The sequence below is a fragment of the Euleptes europaea genome, chromosome 14 (assembly GCF_029931775.1).
Source record: "Euleptes europaea isolate rEulEur1 chromosome 14, rEulEur1.hap1, whole genome shotgun sequence".
Classification (NCBI taxonomy): domain Eukaryota; kingdom Metazoa; phylum Chordata; class Lepidosauria; order Squamata; family Sphaerodactylidae; genus Euleptes; species Euleptes europaea.
In genome coordinates this window covers 53,356,545-53,383,341 of record NC_079325.1, presented here as the reverse complement: position 1 = coordinate 53,383,341, position 26,797 = coordinate 53,356,545, and the positions used below count along the sequence as shown (strand labels likewise).

Here is a 26,797-nt window from a genome sequence, read left to right as displayed (position 1 = left end):
ACGGAGGGAGAGAATGCTGAACCCTTGATTTCCACAGAGACTAGGGTTGCCAGGTTGCTTAGATTGGTGGGCAGTTGCCTGCCAATCCAGTGCCCGGGTTGGAAGCAGGAATCGCCTATGTGCACGGCTGCCCTGGCGTCATCACATCACTTCTGCTTTACACCCGAAAGCACCGCATCACAATGTGCCTTTTACCACTCAAACTCCCAGTCTGAGTGGTAAAAGGCCATTGCGTTGCGGCGGTTCCGGGTATAAACCGGAAGTGATGCAATCACATCAGCGCGGCCGCGCATGCACGATCCCTGCCTCAGCTCCGCCCCAAAAACCTCCTGCCAGAGCCAAGGGGGGATCTGGCAACCCTAACAGAGCCCCTCTCTCCCCCACCCACCTCTATACCACCAGAAGTTGAAGCCGTACCGGTGAGGGCCGTGGGCTTGATCAGAGCGGCCAACGGCTGCCCACCGCCCTGCTGAGCGCCCACACAGAATGTGTTCACCAACTCCTGTTTGATGAGCGTCCTCTTGGGATGATCAGGAGAAAGTTCGCCCAGGAGTCGCTCGAGGGAGAGGCGCAGCAGGTCGATTTTCTGCGCGGATTCTTGCAAGCAAGCCTGAGCCTGGAACAAGGGAAAAGGTAAGGAAATAAAAGCCAGGGCATTCAGGACTGCCACTGCAGTCTACGGCTGCACCCTGACGTCCCCTCAGGCAGGGTTTTCTTTAAATGCAACACACACAGTCGGGTTGGGTTCCCACTGTCCCGCTTGTGGTGGGAGACCTCTAGGCATGGTGTAGACAGTCAGCGTGGTGTAGTGGTTAAGAACGGTGGTTTGGAACGATGGACTCTGATCTGGAAAACCGGGTTTGATTCCCCACTCCTATAAATGAAGCCAGCTGGGTGATCTTGGGCTAGTCACAGCTCTCTCAGCCCCACCTACCTGACAGGGTGTCTGTTGTGGGGAGGGGAAGGGAAGGAGATTGTAAGCTGGTTTGATTCTCCCTTAAGTGGTAGAGAAAGTCAGCATATAAAAACTAACTCCTTCTTCTTGTAGGCAATTGCAGCCCTTGCCTGCCAATTAGGGTTGCCAGCTCCAAGCTGGGAAATACCTAGAGATTTTGGGGGCAGAGCCTGAGGAGGGTGGAGTTTGGAGAGGGGAGGGACTTCAATGCCATAGAGTCCAATTGCCAAAGCCGCCATTTTCTCCAGGGTAACTGATCTCTATCGGCTGGAGATCAGTTGTAATAGCAGGAGATCTCCAGCCACCACCTGGAGGTTTAGAAAAACAGTACAGGAAACTGTATATACACAAAGTGCAAATATTTATAAGCTACTGAGGTGAAACATAGACCATATACGTGACATATACACAACACAATTATATACAATATGTACAGTTCACACAAAAAATGTAGAGAAATTTCCAAAGGTCTCAACTGAGTACCAAAAATATATAAAGGAAGTTCCAAAGGTCTCAACTGAGTACCAAATGAATGCTAATATGTAACAGCACTTTTGTATTAAGGACTGAAGAAAGATTTCCATTGCTGTGGATCTGAAACGGCCGTATCCATCGATGATTGTGGCTCTATATGAACTTTACACAAGGATTACAATATTAGCATTCATTTGGTACTCAGTTGAGACCTTTGGAACTTCCTCTATATATTTTTGGTACTCAGTTGAGACCTTTGGAAATTTCTCTACATTTTTTGTGTGAACTGTACATATTGTATATAATTGTGTTGTGTATATGTCACGTATATGGTCTATGTTTCACCTCAGTAGCTTATAAATATTTGCACTTTGTGTATATACAGTTTCCTGTACTGTTTTTCTAAACCTTTTGGTACGAGTACAGAGGTGCCATTTTTCTCCCCACCACCTGGAGGTTGGCAACCCTACTGCCAATGCCCAGCTGATCAGCAGGTGGGAACTGGGGCTTAGGTTGGGGACATGATCATCCAGGGCAGAAAAATTATGAAGAAAATTAAGGCCTTGGCTGTTTACAGGAAGTTCCGACCACAGACTTTCTAGCAATTGCTAAAGCTACCCTTGTCACTTCCTTTCCTTTTATCCCTTAGAACAGGGGTGGGGAACCTTTTTTCTGCCAAGGGCCATTTGGATATTTATAACATCATTTGCGGGCTATACAAAATTATCAACTTAAAAATTAGCCGACCAGTAAGTTTCTTCATGACCCGGGTGGGAAAGGGTTAACACAGTTTCTTGGGTGGTCCTAGCAGCTCCATAGCTCATGACTCTTCTGCAAGGGGGGGGGGAAGGTTCCTTTTCTCAGCAAAACAAGTACACATCTGCCTTGAGAAGAGGCTATTCCTGTCCGTGGGAGGGTGTGGATCACCAGTCTTAGATCCTTCTGAGCTAGAGATCTGCCAGGACTCACGAAGGGCCAGACCTAATGATTTTGCGGGCCTTAAACGGCCTCCGGGCCTGACGTTCCCCACTCCTGCCTTAGAAGCTCCTTGATCAATTGATCTTGAGCAGCATATATCTAGTGTTGGAGGGATATAAGGATTGAAACAAATCTTGCCACTGACAATGTAGCCTTGGGGTCCCTATCACTTAGTAAAAAAGGAATTATGTCAATCACAGAGGCATTGGATTTGTATATTAAAAGGGGGGAAATCTAGTGCGATCGACGTTCCTCGTAAAAGCGGCCTTCCAAAAGGGCATGGGCTCATGAGTCAATAGAGCCAGAAGAGCAAGGGCAGATCCTGTCTGAGTAGGGTATATTCAGAATTCTGCCCTGCATTACCATAGAAGGGTTAGCATTCAATCTAGCCAAGCAAAAAGCTCTACAGAGACGAGGAGTTGTCAGATAATATGTATAGGCAGGCAGACCACGTGGAGGGGGGTATTCCGAAGAACTGAGATGAACAGACGCGACGAGCACGAAAAGTACCGTATTTTCCGGCGTATAAGACGACTGGGCGTATAAGACGACTCCCAACTTTTCCAGTTAAAATATAGAGTTTGGGATATACTCGCCGTATAAGACTACCCCTCTTCCAAAGCACTCCAAATAAAAATTAAAAATAACCTCCTGCTCCGCTTCCCCCTCCCCGGAAGGACGGGGGGTGGGAGGGGACGGGAAGGGCTCTCCCCGCGCGACTGCTTGGACCGGGATATGGGGGGGGAGAGGCACAAAGGCAGGCGCGGCGGCCATCACGGGGACGGAGGAGGGGGGTTCCTGCGGCGCCCATGAGGGGAGGGGGGATTCTCCTTCCTTTTCCTCCCTAGCTTCTGGAGCAGGGGTCCTCAAAGGGCTTTCTTCCAGCCCGGGAACCGAAAAAGCCAGTCCCCCCTTGCCCCCCTCCCCAGAGCTTTTCTGGGCTTCCTGGCCGCGTGCGCCCAGCCGGAAGCCTCCCTCCTGCCCCAGTCGCCCCCTTCCCTGCTCCCTCTCCAGCCCCAAACCCCCTTTTCTGGGCGAGCGAGGCATCTTGCCGCCTCGCATGCCACCCAGTCGCCTCCTTCGCCCTCTCCCTCCCACCCTCCCCGGCCCAAAACCCCCTTTCCTGGGCGCACGAGACGTCTTGCCGCCTTGCGCACCGCCCATTCGCCCCCTTCGCCCTCTCCCTCCCAGGCCCGAAATCCCCTTTCCTGGGCCCGGTCGCCCCCTTCTCTTCCGCAGCACGCCCCACCGGGAGACTTCTCCCATTGCCTAGCTTTGTGGCTGGGCCTGGGAGAGAGAAAGCAGAACGGAGAGAAAGCAGGGAGAGAAAGAGAGGGAGAGAAAGCAGAACGCCCCTCTTCGCCATTCAAAGCGGCTTAGTGGCAGGGGACGGTCTGCTGATCGCCAGGCTGGAGCATGGCGCGGCTGCAGTTGCGACGCCGGAGCGGGTGGGCAGGAGCCAGGAGGCGGAGAAGGACGCGGGGAGAGCGGCCGCCCCAGCCCCGGCCAGCCAGCCGCCTGCCTGCCTTGCGCTGCCGCCAGAGCGCTGCCGAGCGCTTCCCTCCGTGCGCCCCGGCGCGCCTGGCTCCGACTCCCAGCCGGGCAGCGGCCGCCCTCACCGGGCTCGCCTCCCCTCCCTCCTCCGGCGGACATGGACATTCTCCAGTCCGGCTCGGAATTCAGCACCCGCCCTTATATACCCGGCGTATAAGATGGCCCCCGACTTTTGAGGAGATTTTCCTGGGTTAAAAAGTCGTCTTATACGCCGGAAAATACGGTAGTGCTGTTATAATCGAGCTCTTTAATGCGCTTTTTAATTTTGGTAAAAGCTTCAGTTTTCCCAAGATCTAATAACATATCCTGCGAGAAGCCCAACAATGACAGTTTCTCATGTAGGATTTTTTGCCATGAGGATTTAAAAGGGTCATACTTCAGAGAAGCTAGGAACCCCTCAGTGATAAGGTACACTTTAAGGTGTAGTTTAAAGGCAGCCAACCACGCCCTAGCTTCAAGTGACATTTGGCCAAACTCGGAACGAAGAGTAACGCCAGCAACACATCGGGGGGCATTTAGGAGTTTTCGTAAGAACTGAAGCAGTGGATGATCTATAGATTCATTGATGACTGTTATCCAGATGGCAACACCAAAGAGGATAATTGGGGTAATTTTCAGGTTAAAAACCTGAATAGCCCCTGGAATATATTTGCCACCTTTGGTGTAAAAAAAGTTGACAATAGCACCAACCCCAGGTTTAATTTTGTTGGACACTGCTTTTTGATGGGCATTCCAATTTAGGTTATGGGAAAACAGAATGCCAAGGTAAACAAACTCCTTGACTTGGTCAATCTCAAAGCCATCTAATACCCAGCGAAAAAGAGTCTACTTCCAGGTAGACCTAGAAATTTCCAGGAACTCTATGGGCCGAACTTCCCCTAAGTAGCCATGGTCTTTTCATGTTTTCTCCCAGGATGCTGCCCGCCCCCTACAACCCTGTCGCTGGCAACCCTACACTCACATGATTCTGCTAGATCTAAGTGAAAGGTCTCAGGATACTTTCACAAGTACCCCCAGCTCCCTGGCTCCCCAAATGCAGCTTCTCTTCCGGGGACCTCTGCACAACATCGCCGTCCAGTTGTTCCTTGTTACAGGTTGTCACAGCAGAACTGGGGAATTTTCCCAAATTGCTTTTGATATAATCTCCCTAAAAGAACCTAGCCCAGAGCGGCTTTGGGGCAAGTGTGGAAGAGAAGGGGTGGAGTTCTGCACCTCTTTTGCCCACGCCTTGCGCCCCTTCTTCTCCTATTACCTTCGTCCCACCCACCACCAGCAGGATTTTTGACAGATTAAAAAAAAATCTTCAGTAGTAAATATATTCCAGAGTCCTGTGGGGCAGAGTGGTAAAGATGAGGATTGAGCCCTTGAGAATGAATGGTGGGGGGGAAGGGCAGCACATACAGCACATATGCACACACATACAACTGAGAGGAAGTGGTATGCTTGAAAAGCACTGGACATGAGGGGGATTTTATGTCTGTAATGGTGTGCTTATTGTTATTTCTGTTCACTTCTTTGACATCCTTGAAAAGGGATCCAGAAATATCACAAACAAAAGGGGCTGAAATAAATTCAAGCAGGAAAGTGTGGCCACTAAGCATGATAGCTAAAGGGAACCTCCAGGTTCAGGGGCAGAATACCTCAGACAGCCAGTTGCTTGGGAAGCAGGTGGTAAAAGTGGGCAACAGCCTCGCTGACCTCCTGTTGGGAGTTCCCAGAGATATCTGCTCTGCCACTGCTAATTGCAAGAGGCTGACCTGTGGCCTGATCCAGCAGGGCTTTCCTGCAGAACCTGGGCCAGGTAACCAGTGGGAAAGGAGGAGCCACCCTTGCCTACCTCAGCCAACACTTTACGGTCCTGCACTCGCCTGCTGCCCAGAATCTTCACCACATTTTTGGCTCCTTCAGCCACCGCGGCTTCAATCCGCAGGTGATGCCGGAGCTCCTCCAGATGCAGATCCAGCAGGCTGATCATGCCTCCGTTCCTCACTGAGAAGAAGAACAGGAAAATAAGGTCAGCCAGCAGCACAGCTGCATGGAACCTGGGTTCGGTTTATTCTGGAATTACAGGTTGTGGAGATGCAGAATTCGGAAATGGCAAAAAAATTAGCATCCTGAGAATTTCAGTGTGCCTGCTCTTTAAAAGCAGAGGTTGGACAAACTCTTGTCAGGGATGCTCTAGACTGATCCTGCATTGAGCAGGGGGTTGGACTAGATGGCCTGTATGGCCCCTTCCAACTCTATGATTCTAGTCCTCAGGGTGGTAGAGACCAACAGAGATGAAGCAGAGTTGGTTTTTATATGCCGACTTTCTCTACCACTTAAAGAAGAATCAAACCAGCTTACAATTACTTTCCCTTCCTCTCCCCACAACAGACACCCTGTGAGGTAGGTGAGGCTGAGAGAGCGTGACTAGCCCAAGGTCACCCAACTGGCTTCATGTGTGGAATGGGGAAACCAACCCAGTTCACCAGATTAGCGTCCACTGCTCATCTGGAGGAGTGGGGAATCAAACCAGGTTCTCCAGATCAGAGTCCACCGCTCTTATCCACTACCCCACGCTGGCGTGGAGGGGTGTCAGTGCCTGGTGACCCCCACAAGGGGCTGCCAGACAGGATTTCTTGTGCTTTAAAGAGAGGGCCTCCAGTGCCTTTCGTAAGTATTTGCCCCTCCCCATGACATGTGCTAGGTGGAAAGTGCTGTCAAATCACAGCCAATTTATGGCAACCCCGTAGGGTTTTCAAGGCAAGAGTCATTTGGAGGTGGTTTGCCCTTGCCTGCCTCTACGTGGGTTGAGAGAGTTCTGAGAGAACTGTGTCTGGTCCAAGGTCACCCAGCAGGCTTCATGTGGGGAATCGAATCCAGTTCTCCAGATTAGAGACTGCTGCTCTTAACCACTACACCACACTGCCTCTCGCATGACATAAATTAGGTTAAATTACTTTTCCATGCCCCCTTTTTAAAAATATACTTGCTTTGGTTTATAGAAGCCAGGCTTCATTTTGTTTTCTCCGTGCCAAGCGTGAGTTATTTTGGCACAGCGTTTTGAAGCACCCAGCCTGACCAGGAGGGCAGGGCTCCAGCACTCCCCCCACAGCCATTGCCCACAGCTCCCCTCTTTACCTGCTGGATCCGCCACAGCATCCCCGCCACCTGCAGACTGAGATGCCTTCACAATCTGCATCCGGATCAACTCGATCTTGATCTTGCTATCCTGGAGCATCTGTTGAGCGGCAGCCAGGAGCTTCCGTTCCTGGGAAGAAAAAGGCAGCTGAGGTCCTGGCCATGCGGAACTGGAGGACAGGCCCCTACCACATGCAGCGATACAATGCCCTTAGGCATGAACACATGAAGCTGCCTTATACCGAATCAGACCCTTGGTCCATCAAAGTCAGTATTGTCTACTCAGACCGGCAGCAGCTCTCCAGGATCTCAGACAGAGTTCTTTTGCATCACCTACCTGCCTAGTCCTTTTAACTGAAGATGCCGGGGATTGAACCTGGGACCTTTTGCATGCCAAGCAGATGCTCTGCCACTGAGCCACAGCCCCTCCCCACGTGAAGCTGCCTTATACCGAATCAGACCCTTGGTCCATAATCTCCCTAAAAGAACCTAGCCCAGAGCGGCTTTGGGGCAAGTGTGGAAGAGAAGGGGTGGAGTTCTGCACCTCTTTTGCCCACGCCTTGCGCCCCTTCTTCTCCTATTACCTTCCTCCCACCCACCACCAGCAGGATTTTTGACAGATTAAAAAAAAATCTTCAGTAGTAAATATATTCCAGAGTCCTGTGGGGCAGAGTGGTAACGATGAGGATTGAGCCCTTGAGAATGAATGGTGGGGGGGAAGGGCAGCACATACAGCACATATGCACACACATACAACTGAGAGGAAGTGGTATGCTTGAAAAGCACTGGACATGAGGGGGATTTTATGTCTGTAATGGTGTGCTTATTGTTATTTCTGTTCACTTCTTTGACATATTTGTCTTCTCAGACTGGCAGCAGCTCTCCAGGGTCTCAGGCAGAGGTCTTTCACATCACCTACTTGCCTGGTTCCTTTAACTGGAGATGCCAGCAATTGAACCTGGGACTTTCTGCATGCCAAGCAGATGTTCTACCACTGGGCCACGGCCCCTCAGCTGGCAGCATCCCGCACTTCTGTTTGGGTGCTGCAGGCATCGATCGGGGGCATGGAACGCAGCTCCCAGAAAGGCCACCCTTTTTCACTTCAGGGCACCCCTGAAGCCAGGCAGGTGGCCATCCAGCCCACGTTCATCCCCATCAGCTCATCAGGAGACAACCACATGCTGATCCCCGCATGCCAGCAAAGTGGGGCCTCCCAACCTTTAAAATTACAGGCCCCGTCCTTTCGTTATTTACTAGTGAAACTCCTATTAATTTTGAAGAGGGAAAGGCGAGCAGGTAGAGAGGAAGAGCACCATACACCTTTGTGCAAAGTCAAACTGCAGTGCTCTGCAAACTCCCTGTGAGTAGGGGCATAGCCACCCACCAGAGGGCAACGCATGCGCTTTGAGCTCTACTACATTACCTTCCTCCCATGGACCGGAGGACTGAGTTTCTAACAGAAATTCACAATGGATCTCTGATTTCCTTAACCTTGTGGGGTGGGGGAGGAAATGTAACACGTAGCTTGAGCCTCAGCCAACTTATTTGTATAACCCCCATCCCCTTTGCCTGCCCACACAGCCCTGGGGCAAGCCAAACCAAGTGGCCCCTGCAGTTACGGTTGCCAGCTCCGGGTTGGGAAATACCTGGAGATTTTTGGGACGGAGCCTGAGGAGGGCAGGGTTTGGGGAAGGGACGGACTTCAATGCCACAGAGTCCAATGGCCGCCATTTTCTCCAGGTGAACTGGTCTCTGTCGGCTGGAGATCGGTTGTAATAGCGGAAGATCTCCAGCTACTATCTGGAAGTTGGCAGCCCTACCTGCAGTGCTGGCTGCATCACCAGATCTGCTTGGCTTGGCCCTTGGCAAGGGGCCCAGGTATGCCCACCCTGATGCCATCGCCTCCAGGGCCCACTTGGCTCCCTCTGCTCCTGGCTGCCAGCTGTCCTCCACCATAGTGGCCCACCTGCCAACATTCCTGGCAAGTCAAAGGGCCAGTCAAGCCTTGCTGGCACATTCCCGTCCTGGCTTCTATTTTGGGCCTTAAGCTAGTATTTGATGCATCCCTGGGAACTTTAGATGTTGATGTATTTAGATGTTGATGTATTTCGACATCCTGCCAAAATTCTAAGCAGCTTACTATTAGGAGCTCAGATGGACTCTCCAGAGCAGCTATCAATGAACATTCAACTCAAATTTATAATATGAAAACCACGTTACCACGAAACAAAAAGCCATTTAAATAAAAAAATGTTTTTACAGCATCGAGTAAAGATCTGCCTCAGCATGTGATTCGGCCTCTTCTGTTTAGTCGGACTCACCCTTGGGGCACTCGAATACATCTGGATCATGTTCTCCGCTCCCTGCTTCACCTTCAGCTCGATGTGAAGCTGTTTCTTCAGAGCCTCTATTCTCCTCGTCACGGGGCTCGGGTTCCTTTCCCAGAGACAAGGGTCCGGGGACACGTTTCCCTCTGCGCAAGCCAAACCAGACACCCCATTACGTTGCCTTACCCAAGCCCCATCAGATCTCAGCATTACCCAAACAAGGGGATCAGAAACAAAACTGTTCCCTTAGGAAAAGTCCAAAATGCTAATGGCTACAAATTAATTCCTTTAACCACCTTGCTGGACATGCATTCAAGAATAAGGATCCCTCTGTCCTACAGTGGTCAGCCTTGAAACTAAACATATGAAGCTAAGATTTACTTTTACGTGTGCTGATTAATACACTTTCAATGCACTTTGCAACTGGATTTCAGTTTGAAATGGTAAAATCCACTTGCAAACTACCACGGAAATGTATTATTCAGCATGTGGGAAAGCACAGTCAGTCCACTGACCCATCTAGTTCAACGCTGCCTACTCAGACAGAGTCTACAGGTAAGTAGTCTTCAACCTTTCCACACCTGGCTTGAAAACCCAAGTGGCAGCCCACAGCACTGACTGGAAAGCATGTGACATCAGAGTGACATGACAGGAAGAGGAAGAGACACATCCTCTAACCCGTCTGTGCTAAAAAGGAATCCTCCCCAGCACCCAGTGGCTTCGCCTTGAGGTCCTGCTACATTTCTCATCATGCAAAGGGGGGTGGGGGGGCTTGCCACCCACTTGCTTTCTACATAGGGGCCTCAGCAGCGGGCCCTTCCAAAAAGAAAACAACTCCAAACCAACAGCTCTGTTGGGGCCCTGCGTCCCAGCAGATGGGTCCCGACCCAGCAGTTGAAGACCTCCGGGCTACAGCAATGGGAGGTCAATCCCAGCAACTGCAATCCAAGATCCTTTTTCACAGCCTTTTCAGTACATAGTACATGTTCTCCATTGCCACCATATTTCAATTGTACAGCTTCTTACCACTGGGTTTAAAAGGTGAGCATACTGACATTTTATTGTAGTATTTTAATTGCTCTAACATTCATTGTTGAATGTTGCCTTGGGATCAAGGAACTCAGCAGCAGGATAGATTTTAAATAAACTACTGTTAGGGTTGCCAACTTCCAGGTACTGCAAAAAATACTCACAATACTAGTAACAGCAAATGCAGGAAAAAAGAACTAGCACGACTCAATTAAGAAAATGAACAATTCATTAAAGTGCTATAAATGAAACCACCACAAGTGTGCAATATATACAGTATAAACAATGGAATACAAGGAGCAAATGGAAAAAATCCAAAGTCCAACGGTCTTATCCTATTCCAAAATCTTCTGATCTAAACGTAGATTCAAAGTCCACATAAGTCCAAGGTAGTATCAAGAAAAACGGAAGAAGGAAACGCTATTCCGGATATCTTAGTGCTTTCACCAAAGCATAGCTTTATCAGCCTATAAAATTTACATAATATTTTTGATAATATTTTTTGATTTTCCATTTATGTATAATCAATAATAAATAAATATAAGGATAGACAACAATAATATATAATAGCTTACCTCTTAGTGTGTTAGAAGGCATACTAATTGGGAGGAGTATAATTCATAGTTTTAATTTTTTCTTTTTATCATTCAAACGTATTAGTTTTGTATAAAAGGTTTTTTTTGCAGTTTTTTGTAGTTTTTATGCTCCCAAAAAAGGGCTGCTAAACCTTCCGGTCCTAAGTTGGATTGTAATGTACTGCGTAAGCAGATATAGAGCTCATGGGTCACATGTTTTATTGCTGCTGGATTCTTAAAGGCACAGTGTCAAAAAGGTAGCTCAATTCATAGAAAACAGGACAAATCAAATTCATTATTTAACCCATTGGGGGCTAAAGTATTAAATAAATGTATGAAGCGCATTTCATTTTGAAGGAGCACTTTCTGTACATCCCTATGGTCATGTGGATGATCACGGTAGACCCACAACACAAAAAAACTCATATCGGTTTCAGAATGTTTATATTTCACAAAGTGGCTGCTTAGTGGGGCCTCAAAATTCAAAGAGCGCAATCTCGATCTGAGTTCTCCTATGCGCAACTGAACTGGGCGAATGGTGCTCCCAATGTATAATTTAGAACATTTACACGTGACCGCGTAAATTACGTGGCTTGTGGCACAATTCGAGAAGTGTCTTAATTGAAATCTAAAGTCTGAGGTCGCTGAGCGAAATTCCTTGACAGGAAGACTCAGCGGGCACATGGAGCATTTCCCACATTTAAAATGGCCGACGGCCGAGACCCGTTGCGCAGGTTTCTTAAGAAAATCAGAGTGTACTAGACGGTCCCTAAGAGCTTCAGTCTTACGCATTCCAAAAATTGGTGGAACGTTGCATCCAAGAAAGTTACTGCTTCCAAGAAAGTTACTGCTTCCAATCACCCGGCTCATCTTAAAAATAATCTTCCCTTCAGTAACTTTCTTAGATTAAAAAGAAATGCAACCTGTGCTGCTGACTTTGAAAAAGCCTCAGAAAAAATGACTGTCTCTTTAACTAAAAGAGGATATCCACCTCAGGTCGTTTCTCAAGCCTGGAATAGAGCCAACGAGAGAGAACGTCAATGCTTGTTCTCCAAAAAAAACACCAACTCCAAAACAGAATGTGTACTGCTCTCTAACTTATAGTAAACATTCCTTTGCAATTAAACAAGCCATTAGAAGACATTGGCACATTATCCAAGACATTCCTGGATGCAACGTTCCACCAATTTTTGGAATGCGTAAGACTGAAGCTCTTAGGGACCGTCTAGTACACTCTGATTTTCTTAAGAAACCTGCGCAACGGGTCTCGGCCGTCGGCCATTTTAAATGTGGGAAATGCTCCGTGTGCCCGCTGAGTCTTCCTGTCAAGGAGTTCCGCTCAGCGACCTCAGACTTTAGATTTCAATTAAGACACTTCTCGAATTGTGCCACAAGCCACGTAATTTACGCGGTCACGTGTAAATGTTCTAAATTATACATTGGGAGCACCATTCGCCCAGTTCAGTTGCGCATAGGAGAACTCAGATCGAGATTGCGCTCTTTGAATTTTGAGGCCCCACTAAGCAGCCACTTTGTGAAATATAAACATTCTGAAACCGATATGAGGTTTTTTGTGTTGTGGGTCTACCGTGATCATCCACATGACCATAGGGATGTACAGAAAGTGCTCCTTCAAAATGAAATGCGCTTCATACATTTATTTAATACTTTAGCCCCCAATGGGTTAAATAATGAATTTGATTTGTCCTGTTTTCTATGAATTGAGCTACCTTTTTGACACTGTGCCTTTAAGAATCCAGCAGCAATAACAACATGTGACCCATGAGCTCTATATCTGCTTACGCAGTACATTACAATCCAACTTAGGACCGGAAGGTTTAGCAGCCCTTTTTTGGGAGCATAAAAACTACAAAAAACTGCAAAAAAACCCCTTATATACAAAACTAATACGTTTGAATGATAAAAAGAAAAAATTAAAACTGTGTGAATTATACTCCTCCCAATTAGTATGCCTTCTAACACACTAAGAGGTAAGCTATTATATATTATTGTTGTCTATCCTTATATTTATTTATTATTGATTATACATAAATGGAAAATCAAAAAATATTATCAAAAATATTATGTAAATTTTATAGGCTGATGCAGCTATGCTTTGGTGAAAGCGCTAAGATATCCGGAATAGCGTTTCCTCCTTCTGTTTTTCTTGATACTACCTTGGACTTATGTGGACTTTGAATCTACGTTTGGATCAGAAGATTTTGGAATAGGATAAGACCGTTGGACTTTGGATTTTTTCCATTTGCTCCTTGTATTCCATTGTTTATACTGTATATATTGCACACTTGTGGTGGTTTCATTTATAGCACTTTAATGAATTGTTCATTTTCCTAATTGAGTCGTGCTAGTTCTTTTTTCCTGAACTTCCAGGTACTAGCTGGAGATCTCCCGGGATTACAACTGATCTCCAGCTGATAGAGATCAGTTCCCCTGGAGAAAATGGCCGCTTTGGCAATTGGACTCTATGGCATTGAAGGCCCTCCCCAAACCCTGCCCTCCTCAGGCTCCGCCCCAAAAACCTCCCGCCGATGGCGAAGAGGGACCTGTCAACCTTAACTACCGTCTAGCCTGCTGGGTTAGATCCTCTTCTCGAGCCCTGTTCTCTGTTTGTCCCCACCCCAACCTTCCAAGGTGAAGAAAGTAGACAGGGCTTTTTCAGTAGCAGCCCCATATCTTTGGAATGCACCTCACCCCTTGTGGTTCATCTGGTGGCCCCACCTTACTGTTCTTTTGGTCCTTTTGTTTTAACTCAGGCTTTCAACTGTGGGGTTGCATCTTCGTAAGCTGTTTTTATGGTCTGCTTCCTGGATGGGGACTGCTTTATGAATGTCAGTTTCAGTTGCTGAATGTATGTTCATGTTGTTTTTATGGCTTAGCTTTTTTTTAATGGCTTGGTGTTATTTATAATGCTTATTTTTAAAATTAGTATTGCATCGTATTGTTTTTACTTAGTAAGCATCCTCGAGCGGGTCACTGGAGAGGCATCATTTAATAATAACTGTGTGCCATCAAGAGGTTACCGATTCACAGAGCCCCGAGCACCACGGGGTTTTCGAGGCAAGAGATGAACAATGGTTTCCCATTGCCTGCCTCTGCATAGAGACTCCAGTCTTCCTTGGTGGTCTCCGATCCAAGTACTAACCGTGGCCAATCCTGCTTAGCTTCCAAGCTCCGGCAAGATCAGGCTATTCAGGGCTATTCAGGCTGCTTTTCAATATTCTAAATAAAACAAATGTTTCTCTGTACACACAGAAGGCAGAGAGGAACCAGAGGAAGCAGTGCTATACCCAAGCAACCCAAGCAGTCCACCTAGGGCTAGGCCCTCCAGAGCAAGTGGGGGGAAAGATCTTTCCCCACACCAGCTATCGGAGATTCTTTTTCACTGGTAGCAATCTGGGGCCTTCTGCATGCAAGGCATATATTCCGCCACCAAACTATGAGCTCTCCAACAGGACTGGTGTGTCCATCAGGGGCACCGAACTGATTTTGCCTAAGGCCCCAGTGGTGGACAGCCCACGCCAGTTCTGTTGCCACTCCACAGTAGACTCAGGACAGCCTGTTTCAGACGATCCACAATTAACCTGAAGAACTCATTCCCACATAATGTAGCAGTGACCACTAACTTTTAAAGAGGATTAAGTAAATTCCAGGAGGAAAAGGAGAAGAGTTGGTTTTTATACCCCAATTTTCTCTGCCTTTCAGGAGTCTCAAACTGGCTTACAATTGCCTGCCCTTCCTCTCCCCACAACAGTCACCTTGTGAAGTAGGTGGGGCTGAGAGAGTTCGGAGAGAACTGTGACTGGCCCAAGGTCACCCAGCAGGCTTCATGGGGAAGAGTGAGGAAATGAACCCGGTTCTCCGGTTTAGAGTCCACCACTGCTGACCACTATACCACGCTGAGAGGAGCGGTCCATCAATGGCCATCTGCCCCACTGGCTAAATAGGACTTCCATTTCACAGGTAGCATCTCTCTGGAAGCCGGTTGCCAGAGGCAGCAACAGAGAACGGCCCTACTTGGGGACTGCACAGGCCATCCGGTTGCACACTACGAGGGAAAGGATGCTACAGGGACCTTTGGTCTGCTCCAGAAGGGCTCTGACGTTCTTAGGACAGGCATTTTGCCAAGTTCTCTATAAAAGCCAGCTTATTTGTGCATTACATAAGGCCATCACACGGTCAAAGGGATTCTCTAGGGAACTTCCAACACAGCACAAAAAAACAATTTAAAAAAAATCAGCAGCTGAAAGAAGCAGGCTGAAGACCAGGTTGGAAACAACATTCCCCTCTTCTTACCATACCAACAATTCCAGGGAAGGGCTATGCAGGTAAGGGGTGGGACTATGAAGACAGCAGCAGGCTTGATTCTCAGGAATTCTCTGGGACCACCAGCAGATTAACCCCACCCCCATGTACCTCCAAATACAATCCTTCAGTCTTATTATATTTAGTGCCAGTTCCCCAAACATACCAGTTCTCAAAGCCCCAGACACAAAGTACATACTTGGGTATGCAAGCATATGGGAGGGGGTGGGGCAGGGTGGTCGAAGCCTGTGCTGCTCACAGTTTTCTTTCCTTCTTGCATTCTGGATTGCTTTTAGCACCCCCTGGCTAGTTCATTCTTTCTTCATATCTTCTTTTAAACCTTCCAAGAACCATCATCAGTCTTCTGGCGATGGCAGACAGATGCAAAGCTCTATGCCTTTTATTTTTTATTAACATAGGAAGAAGTTCATTTGTTTAATTTTTTTGCTGCTTTTAATCTGGGTGTTAGTTACACTATTTTTATTTAATTACTTCCTTTGCCTTTCTTGTCAATATGGGCCCAAAGCAGCTTACATCATTCGCCTCTCCTCCATTTTATCCTCACAACAACCCTGTGAGGTAGGCTAGGCTGAAAGTACATGACCAGCCCAAGGTCACCCAGTGAGCTTCCATGGCAGAGCGGGGATTTGAACCCAGGTCTCCCAGACCCAAGTCCAACCACCACAGCACGCTGGTCTTAACTCCTACCTGCTAGCATTAACCACGTGTTGATTTTAATCTGCTGCTATCACTTTACCATCTTTTTGTTTTTGCAATTTGCCAATTCAGCAGGGCATTTCTTACATTCTTAGGAAACACTGCTGAGGCAGGGCCAAACCCTGCGATTGTCCCCTCAATGACAGGCGGTCTCTCCAAATGACGGGCACCCAAGGTGACTGCCTATAGGTCCCCCACAAAATGCAGCCCTTCCCTCCAGAGGGACTGTGCCCATCACCATGTGCATGGGGCAAGTAATTCAGGAAGACTAGCCACAGACGATGCCCAGTTGGGCCCCATCACTCACCCCCACATCCTTCCCTGGCCCCTTGCACGCACCCACCTGTTGTCTTCTCCTTCTCTTTCTTAGTGGCCACTATCCGGGCATTGAGCTGTTGGAGTTCCAAGTGCAGCCGCTCCAGTTTGCGCTTGGAAGATTTCAAGACATTGTCCACGTGCACCAGGTTCTTCTTGTCGGTGGTCACCCGGCGCAGGTTTTCCGCCCCTTCCTTCATCTTCAGCTCCTTCTGGATGGCTCGATGGATGAGCTCCTTCTCGTCTTCAAGCTTCTGTTGGAAGCCTGGATCCATGAAGTTCGCACCGTTGTTCAACTGCTGGAGGCAGCTGTCCTACAGTGGGTTCAGTTCCAACAAGAGAGAATGACAAGGATGAGACAATGCCCTACAGACAAATGTGGTGCTTTAGGGTAGCAATGATAAGTTTGCTCTCTTACAATGGCTTCTCATGAAGGGTTGTGGTAGATTACCTCTTCTGCATGCAGAAGGAGCCATCTATACTTAAAAGGATATCAGGAAGGAGGACTTGGAAAAACTCTCTTGGCCAGAGACACTGGAGAGCTGCGATCAATTGGAACAGACAGAAAGTGCAGTGTCTCTTTCACATCTAGGGTTGCCAGGTCCCTCTTCGCCACTAGCGGGAGGTTTTTGGGGTGGAGCCTGAGGAAGGTGGGGTTTGGGGAGGGGAGGGACTTCAGTGCCACAGAGTCCAATTGCCAAAGCGTCTATTTTCTCCAGGGGAACTGATCTCTATCGGCTGGAGATCAGTTGTAATAGCAGATCTCCAGCTAGTACCCGGAGGTTGGCAACCCTATTCACATCACCTGAGAACACTTAAATAGTGATGCTGGGGACTGAACCAGGGACCTTCTGGTCACAACTGGAAAAACACATGCCGCACCACGCAACTATGCCTCTCCCCTAAAAACCGACGGCACACACAAAGCTCACGGGTGGTCTTACTCATAGGGCAGCTTGAGCAATTACCTATGGCCTTTCACTGAGTGGTCCCATATGGCCAGTGGGAGTGATAAAAAAAGGGTGGTGGAAAGAAAGCAAAGTCAAAATGCAAACTGTGGTGCATTGTGAAAATGCAGAGCTTTAGTCTTGCTCAGTGGGAATAAAGGGGGGGTGTGGGGCCCATCCTTGACTTTTGCTCAGGGGTCCAGATTCGGACCCTAAACCCCAACAGGCTTCATTTACAGCCAACTCACAGCTTCCTCTGGCTCTTTTCCACACTTCGGACCTGACAACACATCTGTGTAAGGTTGCCAACCTCCAGGTACTAGCTGGAGATCTCCTGCTATTACAACTGATCTCCATCCGATAGAGATCAGTTCGCCTGGAGAAAAGGCCGCTTTGGCAATTGGACTCTGTGGCATTGAAGTCCCTCCCTTCCCCAAACCGTGCCCACCTTAGGCTCCGCTCCAAAAACCTCCCACCGGTGGCGAAGAGGGACCTGGCAACCATACATCTGTGCCCTCTCCCTTCAGCTGAAACTGCCAATCTGTTCTAAAACTACCTATTGTGAGGGTCTCTGTCTATGTGTCTCTGCTTTCCATCACCTGCTTTTGCTTTGTTATCAGCGAACTCGTAAAAGCAGTTCACACCTTCTGGTCTCAGGCGCCAGGCCTGATTGCCCCTAGTATCTTCCCCCCCCCCGCTGTTCTTCCTGTCAGTACTCCCTCAGGCCGATGCGGCCTTGGAAGTGTGATAGCTTCACCAGACTTCCTGGGACTCGTCTGATGTTTTGTATTATGCCAAGCTTGTAACTTCCCATAACAATAAGTGTGAACCCCAGTGCCCCAGTGCCCTGGAGTCAATATATTCTGTAAAACCGAATAGCCCCTCACTTGCAGCTTTCTACCTGTGCCTGTCTCATCTCCTGATGTCTTCAATAAATCCTTTGTTTCTTTATCAACGTCTGAACATTTGATTTGGAGAAGTAAACTCAGAGAGAGGGGATCTCTCACATTAAGCTGCAAGTCTCTGCCTCTCGGACTGCTGCTGTACCTTTTGGGACAGAATGCAAGGCGACGAGGAAAACACCCCTACTACCCCTGACGCACCGAATGAACCGGTGGTGCCGGAGAAACCGGACCCCAAGGAGGAGGGTGCCAAGCCAAAGAAGCCTAGGGATCCCATCCCCGACCAAGGCCGGGACGGACGTCCCCGAGGACTTTTTAACAATTGGCTGGACTCCCCCAAGGGTTGGTCTCTCTCCCGAACCGCGGCGAAGGATCGCCGGTTGGCCTTCCCCAGCACGGGACTCGAAGGGGACCCGGCACGCAAGGAGGCCCTGATGGAGGAAGAACGCAAGCAGTGGCAGGAGGATCGCCAAGCTATGCAGGAGCAGATGGAAACCATGCAGCGGGTGATAGGTGAGATGGCAGCGGCCCTGGACGCGCTGAAAGTGCAACCGCCCGCCGGCAATCTCCCGGACGGAGCACCGGCAGCCCCTCCCGCGCCTCCTAGCCTCCCGTCCCGTCGGGACCTGAAAGTCACGTATGACGGTTCAGGGGACCAGTTGACCTTTTTCATGGTCCAAGTGGACATTTTTATGCGAGAACAAGGCCGAACCTTCACCTCCGAGGAGTCCCGGGTGCAGTACGTGGCTTCCTTACTGCAAGGGGAGGCGGCCGCCTGGATGGTGTTGCAGTATGAACTCCGCTCGCCGGTGCTGCGAACCCTGGACGAGTTTATGGTAGCACTCCGAAACCGCTTTGAGGACCCGACTCTGGGAGAGCGGGCTAAAGCCTCCCTGATGCAACTGCGCCAAGGGACCAAGTCGGTGGCGCAGTATGCAAGTGAGTTCCAGTCACTGGCCAGCCGAATCCTGGACTGGAGTGAGGCCACTTTGGTACAGTGTTTCAGGGAGGGCCTCAACCCGGACCTCCAACATTGGGCCTTCATGCAAGGGAACCCCCCGGATGTGGAAGGTTGGGTTCGCCACGCTGCCGACATCGAGAATCGCAAACAACTTTTGACCTTGTCCAAACAACGCATTGGACGAGACCCGAGACCCCGGAGCGACCGGGGCCGAGACTTCCGACTGGGGGGCAGCGGGGGTCCCTCGGCTGCTGAACGCCGCAAGCGTTTTGAGACCGGTGTCTGCCTGACCTGCGGAGGTAAGGGACACTTTGCGTCACAGTGCCCCTCTCGTTCGGGCCGTCCCAACCCCCCACGCCAAGCCCCGACTGAACCACAGAAGGCGACTGCCGAGGACCAGCCCCGCCGCAGGAGCGGACCGCCGGGCCGACGTTCCGGCGCACCCTCCGCTCTCCATGCGCGCCCCCAGGACGGAGCCTCCACTTCTACTGGCCCGACGGGGTCCCGGATTACAAGTACCACTTTTGATTCGGACGGGTCCCCGACCGCCACCACTCCTTCCCCCTCTTCCAGCGAGGAGGAAGAGTGGGAACAGCCGGCAAAAAACGCCGTCGGTCTGCTGTAGAGGGGGCTCCGCAGCAGACCGCCCCTGTTGTTGTGCAAGGAGCTCCACCGATGGTAAGCGCCCAAGAGGACAATGTATATGTGCGTGTTCACCTTTCCCTACCAAAAGGGGGTCCCAGTTTAGAATTCCCCGCTTTGGTTGACTCGGGGTGTGCCCGCACCATGATTAGTGAGGACACAGCCAAGAAACTGGGAGTCCGGCGCAAGCGGCTTCCGGGACCCCTCCGCTTTTCCCAAATGGACGGGAGTGATTTTAAACGGGGTCCGGTGACCCACAGAACTGCAGCCGTGATTATGTCCGTGGGGGAACATTGGGAACGCTTGTATTTTACCATCGCCCCTATAGTAACCCCGGTGGTATTAGGGATGAACTGGCTACGGGGACACAACCCGTCCATCGACTGGGTTGAACGGGTGCTCTCGTTTCCCGAAAACCCCTGTAGTTTACATGACAAGGAACGGGTTGTCCGGTCTCCGGCCGCCGCTGTGGTAGGGTCTCCCCCCCCAGCCACCGTTCCTCCTCAACTGCCCACTGAATACTCGCAGTTTGCGGACGTCTTTGATGTTAGAGAATGTGACGAACTACCCCCCCACAGAGAGACGGACTGCGCCATCGAAATTGTGGGGGAAGGCAAACTGTCTAAAGGGAAGGTTTACCCCATGAGCCCTAGTGAAAAGGCGGTGTTACGGGACTATCTGGATGCCAACTTGGCGAGGGGTTTCATACGCCCTTCCAAGGCTCCTTATTCGGCCCCAGCCTTCTTTGTGAAGAAAAAGACGGGAGATTTAAGACTGTGCATTGACTTTCGTAGGCTAAACGCCGTCACCCAGTCTAACGCTTACCCTCTCCCTCTTATTCCCGACCTTCTAGCACAATTAAAGGAGGGCCGAATCTTCACCAAACTGGACTTAGTGGAAGCATACCACCGCATTCGCATTAAAGAAGGAGACGAACCCAAAACAGCCTTTTCCAGCTGTTTTGGAATGTTTGAATACCTAGTCATGCCTTTCGGACTTTCGGGGGCTCCCAGTGTGTTTATGCAATTAATTAATGAGGTTTTGCATGATTTGCTGTTTCGGGGGGTGGTGGTATTTCTCGATGACATCCTTATTTACTCTGAAACCATGGAAGACCATGTGCGCCTAGTGCGAGAAGTGCTCCAGCGGCTGCGGGAGCACAAACTATATGCTAAGGTGTCCAAATGTGAGTTCCACCAACCTTCCATTACATTTCTTGGGTACGTGATTTCCCACCAAGGGTTAGAAATGGACCCCGCAAAGGTCCAGGCGGTGTGGGATTGGGAACCCCCCACTACCCGCCGCCAGCTTCAGCAGTTTTTGGGATTCGCTAACTTTTACCGCAACTTCATTCCCAACTTTGCCCAAGTTGCGCTTCCCCTCACTGCCCTGTTGCGTACCAAGGACAAGGGGGCTAGCGCCGCGCTTCCCTCAGCCCGTTTGCAATGGTCCCCCCAGTGCCAGCAAGCTTTTGAACGTTTAAAGCTGCTTTTTTCATCCGAACCCGTTTTGGCCCACCCGGATTGCACCAAGCCTTTTGTGGTGCAAGTGGATGCCTCGGATGTGGCCATGGGCGGGGCCCTATTGCAGAGGGATGAAGGGGGGGGGTTGAGACCTTGCGCCTACTTCTCCAAGAAGTTTTCCCAGTCCGAAATCAACTGGGCTATTTGGGAGAAGGAGGCGGCGGCGGTCAAACATGCCCTCACCATATGGAGGCACTTTTTAGAAGGTGCCGAGCTGCCGTTTGAAGTGTGTACCGATCACAAGAATCTCGAGGCTCTCAAGGGAGCTAGAAAGCTCAACGCCAAACAAATTCGGTGGGCCCAATTCTTCGCAAAATTCCGGTTCACCCTCAAGCATGTCCCTGGCAAAGAGAATGCCCTAGCTGACGCTTTGTCACGACTTCCCCAGTATCGCAATGATTTCGATCGCCCAGTCGACTCCCTGTTCACTCCTGAGCAGCGAGGGGAGGTTCCTAGCTTAGCTGTCACTACCCGGTCCCAAGCCCAACGACCTGACACCCCCCCTACGCTCAAAGGTATCCCGGAAGCCTTCCAACAGCGACTCCGGGATGCCTCCTTACAGGAGGAGGAGCACCATCTCCTCCCCACGGGCTTGGAACGAACCAACACCTGGTGGGTGCAAGGGGGAAAACTATATGTCCCATCCTCCCTTCGTAAAGAGGTATTGGGACTTGTACATGGTGCCAGGTTGGCGGGTCATTTTGGTTTCATAAAAACTCTTCACCTGGTACGGAGGCAGTTTTGGTGGCCCGGTATGAGATCCGATGTAGAGCTGTACGTGCGCAGCTGCCCCACTTGCGCCACAGCCAAAAGACGGATGGGAAAACCCCCAGGGCTCCTCAAACCGCTTGAGAACCCCTCCCGACCCTGGGAAGTCATCGCCATGGATTTTATCACCGACCTACCTCCAAGTCGGGGAAAGACGGTTCTCTGGGTAATCACGGACCTCTTTTCCAAACAGGTCCATTTCGTTCCATGTGCAGGTCTTCCTTCAGCCCAGGGCTTGGCTAAACTGTTCGTCACACACGTCCTCAGGCTACACTCGATCCCGAGGAAGGTCCTCTCCGACCGGGGGGTCCAGTTTGTTGCCAAATTTTGGCGAGCCTTCCTGAAGCTAATGGGGGTGGAGGAACAGGGCCTTTCTTCCGCCTATCACCCCCAGACGGATGGTCAAACGGAACGAGTAAACGCTGTGGTAGAATGTTATTTGCGCTGCTATGTAAATTTCCACCAGGACGACTGGGTCGACCTGCTGCCATTTGCCGAATATGCGTACAACAATGCGCCTCATTCCTCTACCGGCTTTAGTCCCTTCCAAGTAATATACGGGACGGAATTCGGTCCTTTCGGTTCCGCTCCCGTCACGCCAGAGCTCCAGTCCACCCCTGATCTTCAGGAGTGGATTCAGGTAGTCAAATCTACCTGGCCATGGCTGCTCAAGAATCTTGAGAGGGCAAAAAGCAAGTACAAGGAACAGGCAGACAAACACCGGTCTCTGGGATGGGAGCTTAAGGTGGGAGAGCAAGTCTATCTATCCACTAAAAACCTCCGCTCTCTGCGTCCCTGCAAAAAATTGAGCGACCGTTATGTGGGACCTTTCCCCATTACCAGAGTAATCAATGAGGTTACCGTGGAACTGGAACTCCCAAAGACCCTCAAGGGGGTCCATCCAGTCTTTCATATAAGCCTCCTCAAACCTTATGTGCCAGCTCCCCAGTTCCACCCCCCTCCCGCACACGAGATTCCTACCGTGGTAGGGGGAGATACCCATTTGGAAATATCCAAGGTTTTAGATTCCAAATGGAAAAAAGGGAAACTGTTTTACTTTGTTCGGTGGAAAAACCTTGGGTCCGCTCACGACGAGTGGGTGGCCGCACCCCACATGGCGGCCCCTCGCTTGATCCAAGAATTCCACCTCGCTTATCCCGATAAGCCTCGCCCTCTCGAGAACCCTGGAGGGGGGCCTTAAGGGGGGCAGAATGTGAGGGTCTCTGTCTATGTGTCTCTGCTTTCCATCACCTGCTTTTGCTTTGTTATCAGCGAACTCGTAAAAGCAGTTCACACCTTCTGGTCTCAGGCGCCAGGCCTGATTGCCCCTAGTATCTTCCCCCCCCCCCCGCTGTTCTTCCTGTCAGTACTCCCTCAGGCCGATGCGGCCTTGGAAGTGTGATAGCTTCACCAGACTTCCTGGGACTCGTCTGATGTTTTGTATTATGCCAAGCTTGTAACTTCCCATAACAATAAGTGTGAACCCCAGTGCCCCAGTGCCCTGGAGTCAATATATTCTGTAAAACCGAATAGCCCCTCACTTGCAGCTTTCTACCTGTGCCTGTCTCATCTCCTGATGTCTTCAATAAATCCTTTGTTTCTTTATCAACGTCTGAACATTTGATTTGGAGAAGTAAACTCAGAGAGAGGGGATCTCTCACACCTATAAACCAGCCTTAAGGCAGGTTTTCTTAAAAAGGGATGGCAATTTCCACCAAAATCCCCATTTGCAGCATTATTTTTTGTGTTTAACACTACTTCACATTCCCCAGCACAGAACATACTTATATTTTGTACAGAACATCTCAAAAATACTTTTAAAATCTCTTTTCAAAAAGCAGCATAAAGCCAAACCAGAGTTTCAGAACTCTGAACTCCTGGAAAGGTCAGCTGCAAGAACAGGAAACAGGACAAAGTGGCTTTCATTTAACATCCTGACTTCAGGAAGTTCTCACCCCAATGAGTCAGATGTCCAGGAGCTGAGCCAAAGTCCCAGAGCGGGAAAAATAAAAGCTTTTAGTTGCCAAAGGACATGTGCAGGGCCTCCGAATATTCTGGATAAATATTAACCAAGGTGCGGAAATTCAAAAGTCTGTTTGCACAGCGTACAAGAGGAGTTTGCAAAAGTACATTTTGAAAGGGATTCTACGTATGTTTGGGACAGATTTTTAATGATCTTCTAATTCATATTTATTGTCCCCTGCCCAAGAAAAAGTGATCCAGTAAATAAAAGCTACAGCAACAAAGAAACAAGAAAAGAAGTCTGATTCTCCCCCATGAATGCACTCTCAAGCCCTAGGGTTGCCAACCTCCAAGTACTAGCTGGAGATCTCCTGCTATTACAACTGATCTCCAACTGAGAGAGATCAGCTCACTTGGAGAAAATGGCCACTTTGGCAATTGGACTCTATGGCATTGAAGTCCCTCCACTCCCCAAACCCCGCCCTCCTCAGGCTCTGCCCCAAAAACCTCCTGCCGGTAGCAAAGAGGGACCTGGCAACTCTACCCAGTCCCCATCGTTCCTCAAGGAGAGGGGTCAGGGGCACATTTACACCACAGTCTGAAACTGGTTTAATAGACATACCCTTTTCCCCACAGAATTATAGGAAGTGTGGTTTTTGTGATAAGGGGGTAGGACTAGGAATCTCTGATGGAGAATTCACCAAACATATAACTCCCAAGGATTCCTTGGGGGAAGCCATTACTGATTTATTTCAACCCTTCCTCCAAAAAATTCAAGGCAATGTGCATAACTCCCCTTATCCCCTTAATCCTCACAACAATCGATCCCAGTTTCATTGGTCTAACGTTCAATATTCTAATGACTACTCAAATTAATTTATGCTGGTTTTGTTTAATATATCAAGTACATTTTTATCCCACCCTTCAAGGAGGGCATGTAAAACATCTCATGCTTTGGAAAAAACAAACTTCTAGCCTGCCTGCCTCCCAGTCACAATTTGGTCATCTGAAGCTGCACCCAACCTATCACTGGATATTGCCCCATGTTAAGCTACAGCAATAACTTGCAAAGGGATTTTCTGATGCAGACAAAGATTTCAGAGGGTAGTTGGGTCGGTCTGTAGTAGAACAGTTAGATTCAAGTCCAGAAGCACCTTAGAGACCAACAAGATTATCGGGATATAAGCTTTTGAGAGTCAAAGCTCCCTTCATCAGATACGAGCAGCAACAGACTATCCAGGAAGTAAAAGATTATATAGCACAATATACAGCGATGTAGGGTTACAACCTCACTCACACTCCTTTAATGCACAATGGGTAGCTGTGTTAGTGTGTCTGTAGCAGGAGAAAAGAGCAAGAGTCCAGTTGCACCTTAAAGACTAACAAAATTTCTGGCAGTCACAGTTTATTTCTTCGGATACCTTCAGATTTTGTTAGTCTTTAAGGTGCTACAGGGCTCTTGCTCTTTTCTACTAGTCTTTTAATGCTTATGACATGTGAGTTTATTGCACACATAAGACATGATCTAACTGAAGTCAAACTCTCCGGTTCTACTGATTTCAACGGGAGAGTTAATCTCCCAGCAGGAGTCCTACGTACACTTCCCTGCATCAGACTGTTGATCCATCAAGGTCAGCATTGTCCACTCTGACTGGCAGCAGCTCCAGGGTCTCATGCAGAGGTCTTTCATATCACCATTAGGGTTGCCAGCTCTGGGTTGGGAAATACCTGGAGATTTTGGGGGTGGAGCCTGAGGAAGGTGGGGTTTGGGGAGGGACTTCAATGGGGTATAATGCCATCGAATCCACCTTCCAAAGCAGCCATCCTCCCCAGGTGAACTAATCTCTATTGCCTGGAGATCAGTTGTAATCCCAGGAGATCTACCACCACCCCCGGAGGATGGCAACCCTATATCACCTACTACCTGGTGCTTTTAACTAGAGATGCTGGGGATTGAACCTGGGACCTTCTGCATGATGAGCAGATGCTCTGAGCCAAAGCTCCCTCCCCAAGTCCCTTTGATGCCAATGGAGTAAGAATGCATAATAGTGCTTCACTGCCTCTTAATAGTGCTTCACTTTGGCCGACTCATTTCTAGCCAGAACAACCAACGTAAATAAAGACACATTTTCACCCTTTCCAAAATCATCCCAGCAGAGAGAGCAGATTACACAGAACAGTTAACAGTTAAATGCATTTCGGGTCTGGTGCGCTGCTACAAGAGAGACTTTAGAATTGCATTGTAAAAGCATGGCTGCTATTCCTGGGGCCCCATTCCCCCGGAAGTAGCATTTCAGGGGGTCTGTGGAAAGGCCATGTGAGAAGAGGGGCGGTGGGTCAGTCTCCTAACAAAGCGAGGAAACGGGCTCCTTAGTACTGAAACAAAGAAAGCACCGACGGCCAACACTTTGAAGAACAAGAGAGCAAAAGTATTTCCTCCATACTCTCCTCTCCCTGCCAAAAACACCCAAGCCACCAACCTATGGCTGGTTTCTCAATATATTTTTATACCCCCAAAGCGATGAACAGACATCTTGCTTCAGATTTTATGTTAACCTTGCTATGCATCTCTCTCAAGGCCGTGGTCCTCCTCACCTCCCCCTTTGTGGAGTGACCATTCTTGTTTTAAGCTGGCCTCTTTGTAACCCCTCCCCTCTCATTTGCAACATTTTGAATAAAAAGGGATGCATCCCTGACACACAAAACCTTACGCTTAGGTAGG

At 49.3% G+C, this 26,797-nt stretch overlaps 1 protein-coding gene across 1 annotated transcript in view; it reads right to left on the bottom strand.

Moving 5' to 3' along the window:
* The window catches only part of PKN3 (protein kinase N3), a 63,568-nt gene that overhangs the window by 24,053 nt on the left and 12,718 nt on the right, over positions 1-26,797 (bottom strand). The window contains exons 2-6 of the mRNA XM_056860180.1: positions 16,399-16,684; positions 9,406-9,557; positions 7,123-7,214; positions 5,799-5,946; positions 418-616 (exon numbers count right to left, since the gene is read on the bottom strand). Coding sequence (XP_056716158.1) covers positions 418-616; positions 5,799-5,946; positions 7,123-7,214; positions 9,406-9,557; positions 16,399-16,684 — 877 coding nt within the window. The remainder of the gene's footprint in view (positions 1-417; positions 617-5,798; positions 5,947-7,122; positions 7,215-9,405; positions 9,558-16,398; positions 16,685-26,797) is intronic.